The sequence below is a fragment of the Clarias gariepinus genome, chromosome 21 (assembly GCF_024256425.1).
Source record: "Clarias gariepinus isolate MV-2021 ecotype Netherlands chromosome 21, CGAR_prim_01v2, whole genome shotgun sequence".
NCBI lineage: Eukaryota > Metazoa > Chordata > Actinopteri > Siluriformes > Clariidae > Clarias > Clarias gariepinus.
Genome location: NC_071120.1, coordinates 10,563,157 through 10,570,777, shown reverse-complemented (window position 1 = coordinate 10,570,777; position 7,621 = coordinate 10,563,157). Strand labels below are relative to the sequence as shown.

The 7,621-nt window shown below is 33.3% G+C and overlaps 1 protein-coding gene across 1 annotated transcript; it reads left to right on the top strand.

The window, feature by feature from the left end:
- The first annotated feature begins 3,897 nt into the window (after nucleotides 1–3,897).
- Nucleotides 3,898–6,440, top strand: LOC128509351 (chemerin-like receptor 1). Its single transcript, XM_053481050.1, has 2 exons — nucleotides 3,898–3,951; nucleotides 4,276–6,440. The coding sequence occupies exon 2, from the start codon at nucleotides 4,286–4,288 to the stop codon at nucleotides 5,213–5,215; it is 930 nt and encodes a 309-aa protein (XP_053337025.1). The 5' UTR covers nucleotides 3,898–3,951; nucleotides 4,276–4,285; the 3' UTR covers nucleotides 5,216–6,440.
- Nucleotides 6,441–7,621: the final 1,181 nt, after the last annotated feature.

The window sequence follows — 7,621 nt, the reverse complement described above, 5'->3', positions numbered from 1 at the left end:
AGAGGGTGCGCTAACTGTACTTCCTTTTTTTGTTATGATTCATTTCTCGTGGCTGATTAATGATTAAACATGTTGGATAGCATTTAATCTCATAGTAAAAGTAAGTTTACCTTCACTTATCTACAACTATAAAGTGTAATTATTAACATGGTTCCCGTTTTTGTGTGGTTCCTTTTAAAGATTGTTCCTTATTGTATTGAAATCTCTCATGGATTACTTTCCAACAACACATACTTTAGCTACTTATAGAATCCTGTCATTGTGGTTTATAAACACTTTTAATCAAGCACTGGACCCTAACCCTAGGCCAAAGCCTTTTTTTGTCATGTTTTTGGGGTAAAAGTACATATATTTCAATTAAGCCCTAATGTCTTTCCATCTAATCTGACATATCTTGGCTTTTTCCATTTCCTTTCTCTTATGTCTATTCTTGTTTTATTATCACTTCAAACAAAAGGAGGTTAATGTTTTTTCCCCACTGTGCTTGATCATTGGCTAACAGGAAACTTGAGTCAAATATTTTCCAAAAGTGTGAACACCTAATTTTTGTCTTTCCTCAAATGACTAAATAACATAAGTGTATCATAATGTAATGTAGTTCCTTCCTGTCCTACCTAAAAAATACTAGCTTAAAATTATGTTATTTATATCACTTAATAAAAATCATATTTTTAAAATTTATAGTATTCTATATTTAATGTAGTTTTAAATATAGAACAAACTATTTTTTTCAACCATGACAGTGACACATTGTGACACCTTGGTCTGACTTATTAAACAAATTCCTTAAAGGCTAAAAAAAAAAATCTTTTTGTGCTTAAAATTCTAATTTAATGGTTTTGAATGTCTCCATGGACACAAACACACTTAATTGCGATAATAAATTCTGCTTGTCTGCCTAAATAGTGCACAAAACACCAAAAAAATTAACACCACATGAATATAAGCTTAAGTAATATCCAATTCTTAATCCACTGGATCCACAATCATGCTGGAACACAAAGGGGCCATCCCCAAATTGTTCCCACAAAGTTGGGAGCGTGAAATTGTCCAAAATGTCTTGTTGTGCTAAAGCAGTAAGAGTTCCATTCACTGGAAATAAGGGGCCAAGCCCAGCTACTGAAAAACAACCCCTCACGAGTTCTAACACGACTGCGCACCAGTGCACAATGCAATGTCCATGGATTAGCAAGTTTGATGTGGAAGAATTTGACTGGTCCAGATCTCAATCCGATAAAATATTTGTGGGATGAATTAGAGAAAACTGAACTCCAAGATCTTTGTCTGACCTCACAAATGCATTTCTGAAAGAATGGTCAAAAATTCCCATAAACACATTTCTAAATATTTCAAGTAGAGTTAAAGTTGTTATACTATAGCTGCAAAGTGTGGGGCCAACATCATATTAAACCCAATGGATTAAGAATGTGATGTTCATCAAGTTCATGTGAAGTTCATAAGCATTGCCTTCGGCAATATAGTGTTTGTATATATACAGTATACTGTATGTACTATATATACTGTGTATACTGTATAAAATGTGTTTCTGAAAACCTGATCATCTGACCATCACACTATATATACATTAAAGTTATATGGGTATTAACATTAAGCTAAACATTTTCCACCATGAACATGCCTCTCTACACAAAGTAAGCTCCATTAAGATGTGCTTCGCCAAGGTTGTAGCTGGAACCCTTTTCTCAATCTAACTTAACACCTTATAAATAAAATCCAACATTGACCCAGACCCAGACCTCTTAACTATTTTAGCTGAATGAATATACAGTACATCCCCACAGCTGTACTCCAAAAGGGAAATGTCTTCACAGAAGGGGAGATTATTATAACAGCAACAGAGAAAATATATGGAATTGCATGATCAAGCACAAGCAAAAATGAGCTCATTTCAGAAAAAAAAAAAAACCCAATGTGACTTTACTGCTATTGTACTCTGAGTATAAAATGTCACAAAGCGTCAAGGCTTAAGGATTATGTTCATTAATAGGTACTAGGTAAAGTGCTGCCAAGACACACTAGAACAATGCTCTGGCACTTTTCCCCCTTAAGTAAGGAAAAAACATTATTAGTAAAATGTTACATAAGAAGACCAAAAAAATACAACAACAAAAAAAAAAAATGAACTGAATGACCCATTTTGCCATAGTAAAATTTGAGATGGTAATCTTATGCAACTTCCTCTGGGAGAGCTATCTATTTCCTGCTTCTGTGTATAGCTTGGGTACAGTCCAGTTCTGCATTAAAAAAAAATCTAATTTAATGGTTTTGAATGTCTTCAAGACACAAAGACACTTAATTGCCATAATGAATTCTGCTTGTCTGCTTAAATAGTTTACAAAACACCCAAAGTTTTAACATCACATAAATATGAACTTGATTAACTATGAATCCATTGGATCCACAATCATGTTGGAACAGGGCCCATCCCCAAATTGTTCCCACAAAGTTGGCAGCATGAAATTGTCAAAAAAGTCTTGGTGTGCTGATGCATTAAGAGTTCCTTTCACTGGAACTCAGGGGCCAAGTCCTGAAAAACAACTTCACACCAGTTCCAACATGACTGGCATCAAGATCCATAATGACATGGATGAGCAAGTTTATGTGGAAGAACTTGCCTGGCCTGAACAGTGTCAGTGACCTCAACCCGATAGATTACCTTTGGCATGAATTCGAGCGGAGATCACGGAAGAAGCCCATTTGGCTTTTCTCACTTAAGTAAGGAGGAAACATTATCAGTGAAATGTTATGTACTGTAAGTACTTCATTCTGTACTGAGAAGACCTATAGGAGGGTGGTTTTCATTTTTACGGTATGAATAGAGCAAGGTATTTTCAACATTTAATCTGATTTTATGAGAACATGAATAAATCAGATAAAGCAATTCTAATGTTCCAGCACATTCTCCAGGCCTGTTTCTTTAGTTACATCTCAGTAACATATCTTTAACTTTATTGTACTCTATATTAGTACTGTATATTTAACAGCATATTACTTTGGTCAAGGTTTTGTCTCCTTGCTTTTGTTGCTTGAGCTCACTCCATTATGTCTTTTTATGCAATAACCATTAAAGAAAGACTAAGAAATGTTGGTTATGGCAACAAGTCTTACCACGCTTACATCTTATCTGACTAGTCATCATCAGTTTAGCAATAATAAGAGCCAGTGCTTTTCCTCTTTATATTCTGTAATTTACATTTTGGGTACAATTACTGGGCAAATTTTATATTATTAAATTAAATAATGTAAGAGTATCTATACACAGGGGCTAAATTTATTGTATGTAGTTTACCCTCTGTCTTTTAGGCAAAGACAATTTACAGTATGCCTATGTTTGTGTTTTTTTTTCTTGACACTGAATCATCTGAATTACAAGACTGACCAGTTCCTTTTATAATGTAGAACGCTCTTAGGAAATTCCACAGAATGAAACTAAGAGAGAGAGAGAGAGAGAGAGAGAGAGAAAGTAAATCCATAGGAATTATCGTCAATCGTCAAACAAAAAAACCCATAGTCATAATAACACTGTGAGACAAAAGGAAAAAGTGTTTTATTTTTTTTGTTCTGTAATAAATTTGTTCTGTGAGCAATACAAAAATGTATGTTTCCCTCAGTTAAATATATAAATGAAACAATAACAGGTAAATACACTCAACAGCCATTTAAATAACAAATAAACTCATAATTCATTTCAAAATTGAAACGAGTATTCTTTTCTGTTTATTATGTCTTATATCATATGTGATGCATGAAATGCCATTTGATTCAGACAAAGCACAGTTTTGGATTGTTCCCAGAACCTCTTGTGAAATCTGTTTGGGGGAGTGGAAAATTATGACCTCCTTCCTGCGAACTGTGCAAACTTTCATTTGTAAAAGTCCGTTTTGGAGACGCAGCCTACTTACTATTCCTGACTGGGTTTATTTGCCTGAGGTAAGAACCCTTAAACTTACTTTGCATGGCATTCACAGTACTTTTAAAGCAACAATAAAGTTTATATTAGTACTCTTAGTGTTTTAATGCATGTTGCTGTAATTACATGGGCTATGCAAAGGCACACACACACACACACACACACACACACACACACACACATATATATATATACAGTATAAAGTTTTTTTTTCTCTTTTTTTTTTTATCTTAACATTGCGTTACAACTGGCATGAATGGTAGTAAGCCAGATGACTTTTACAAAGGACAGTTACTAAGCAAGTAAGTATATTTAATAAAAATGTTTTTACTTTCCTTTACTAGAATTGGCAAGATGTCCAACAATATGACAGACTATGATGACAATTCTCTATCCCTACAACTAAACGAAAAGATGACATATCTAAATACAATCAGAATGCTATACATCACTGGATATATCATCATCTGCACCCTTGGCCTGGTTCTCAACCTTTTAGTCCTTATATCTGGCATCTATAACAAACACAGGTCTGATACTGCTAAATGCATCCTGGCATTAGCCGTGACTCACTTGATCTTCTCAGCATTCCTGCCACTTCAGATCCTCTACAGCTGGTTTCACTTCAACTGGCACTATGGAACAGCTCTGTGCAAACTCTCATCTTATGTATTTTATGCCAGCCTGTTCTCCACAGCAGGTATACTGACTGTATGGAGTGTCGCTGAAAAATGTAAAGTAATGCACTGCATAAACTTCAAGAGTTCCTTATTAGTCCTGACCATGATACTGCTTACCTGGACATTTGCAGCAGTTCTAAGCCTCCCGTCTTTGTTCTCCAGAGAGCTTCGATACACGATCTATGGGGAGGAATGCATTGATGATTATGATTTTGATGATGAAAAAATGACAAAGGATGGCAAGACAAAGCTAACTACTGTAGTTTGTTATAGACTTCTACTTGGGATTTTGATTCCTGTATTTCTGATTGGTATCAGTCGTTCCTGTCAGCAGCAAGGCTTGAAAAAGAACTTGAAGCGAATCATGTGTTTGATAAACGTAGCTTACATTGTGTGCTGGACTCCTCTGTTAATCACTGCGTTTCTACAGGTCGTTCTAAAAGAGTTTGATCCTTCCAAATATGGTTTACCTGTAACAACTGTGCTGGCTGCGGCTCACTGCTGTGTTAATCCAGTCATCTATATTTTGGTGAGTCACGACATTAAAATGCAATGGATGAAACATGGACAAGAATCTGATCAATCAACCAACGGTTATATTTAACGCCTAAAGGACTCCTGACATGATATGTTGTCAGTTGTTATCTGTCATTCCGTATTCATGAATAATCAAGTAATGTATACTCATGCTTATGCAAACAGAAAAAAAGCTAAAGAGTATGTGCCTAATTTGGTCCAGCAGTATAAACCTTAATCGGGTATGTTTATTATTTACAGGAATCTTAATTATTTTCTTTATTATAATTTTTTTTATTGATGTTTAACATGTCTGCATTATTGAGAACAAAACCATTTGCTATTTACAAACATAATTTAATAAATAATAAATAGTAACTATTAAACATTGTATGTTACAAAAAATATTTGCATGCTTTTAAAAAAAATCACAATACACTCAGCAGCCACTTCATTAGGTACAATACAAGTTGTACCTAATGAACAAGTTACAAGTACTGGGTTGGACTACCTTTTGCCTGAATGAATTCTTTTTTGGCATAGATTTAAGAAGGTGCTGGAACCATTCCTTAAAAATGTTGGCCTATATTGATGCATACAAATATCATCTGTTCAAGATTTGTTGTTTGCACATTTATGTTGTGAGTGTCCACATTCCAAAGATGCTCTATTGGGCCTGAAATCTGGTAACTGTAAAGACCTTTTAACTAATTGGCATGTTTAAGAAACCAGTTTGAGATGATTTTAGTGTTGTGACATAGGGCATTATACTGTGGTCATTATGGGGTGAACATGGTCAGCAATAAAACTCAGATAGGCTGTCACATTTTAACAGTGCTAAATAGGTACTAAGCAGCCAAAATTGTTTGAAGAAAATATCTGCCACACCATTACACCACCACCACCAGCCAGAACTTTTAATACAAGACAGGATGGATCCATGCTTTTAGTGTCAAAAATACTTAAATCTCCTTTCTTCCCTATTCTAAGGCTCAAATTGAATTTCAGCAGATCATAATTATGATTTCTGCGTGCCAAAAAAAGCATTGAGTTGCTGCCATGTGATTGGCTAATTAGGATTAGATATTTGTGTTAACAAGCAATTGAACCTAATAAAGTGGCCAGTGAGTGTATTACATAACACACCAGTTTTCAGATAAAAACAAAAAGCATAATGAAAAAGTATACCCCAAAGAACTGTGGCATATTTTAAACAATGGTCAGTATAACTTACCATGTAATTTACTTATAACACTTCTTTCATTTTTACCTGACATTACTAATATTCTTTTTTGTTATGATTTTATTATTATTATTATTATTATTATTATTATTAATTTTATTATCATTGTTATTATTATTATTATTATTAATAATAATAATAATAATAATAATAATAATAATAAAAGTTATCATTCATTTGAGATGAATACAGCTTTGGTCTAACATTGATACCTTGAATTATTTTACACTTTTATAGAATTTCATATTAAAATTTAAATTGTGCATTTTTATACATTTATAAGCACATTTATTTTTCTATGCCATGTAAATGTTTTTGCTATGTGAACCAAATAAATGAGTTATCTGGTAATCAAATTTCCACCTGCAGTATTTTCATATCTAGTCTACTGTTTATGTCAAAGTATCCTCGATGTAGTAGCTGGAAAGTACACAAAATAAGCTTGAATTATTTGGCAACTTGAAAAACACTACCTATTCATACTTTACTGCTATTCTCATATCCTAGTACCATATTTTGTACACTAAAGATAATTTAGTAAAGAGCTCGATCTATATAAAACATATCACACCCTGCCCCATAGTGCTCCCTAGTGGCATTAAAATAGTGATGAATTCACATGCAGAATATGATTATATACTGAATTGAATTCAATCAAATTCAGTTTTATTAATGTGTGTTTATATGTCAGACAGCATAGAAAAAAATAGAAAAATGAGTGCGAAATGTGTGAATACATATGCACACACACAGAAGTAATATCTTTTAAACATTGACATTGACTGGGCAATCATGGACACATTCATGCAATACATATTTACATATCTGAAACCATTGCACATGTCACTTTTCATGTCACTTTATACAATACATGTTTATATATATCTGCCATTGCACATTACACTTTGCCACTTTAAAACATTTTAACATTTTTATATATATATTCCCCCCCATATTCCTATATTTCTATATTTTGCAATATTTGTATTATGCCCAGTTTGTTTATTTTACTAGTTACATTTATTTTCTTTTGTATTTATTTCTTTTTATTAATATTTATTCCTTATATATATATATATTTTTTTTTCCTTTCTTTTTAAGGTCACCGGCGATCGTACAAGCATTTCACTGCATATCGTACTGTGTATGACTGTGTATGTGACAAATTAAATTTGAATTTAAATTTGTATTAATGCTAAATGATCAGATTTTCCCCAATAAGCAAGTGGATAGTGACGGTGGCCTGAACTA

Coding starts and splice junctions, on each gene's coding strand:
- LOC128509351 (XM_053481050.1), top strand. CDS start 4,286: ATGTCCAACAATATGACAGACTATGATGACAATTCTCTATCCCTACAA.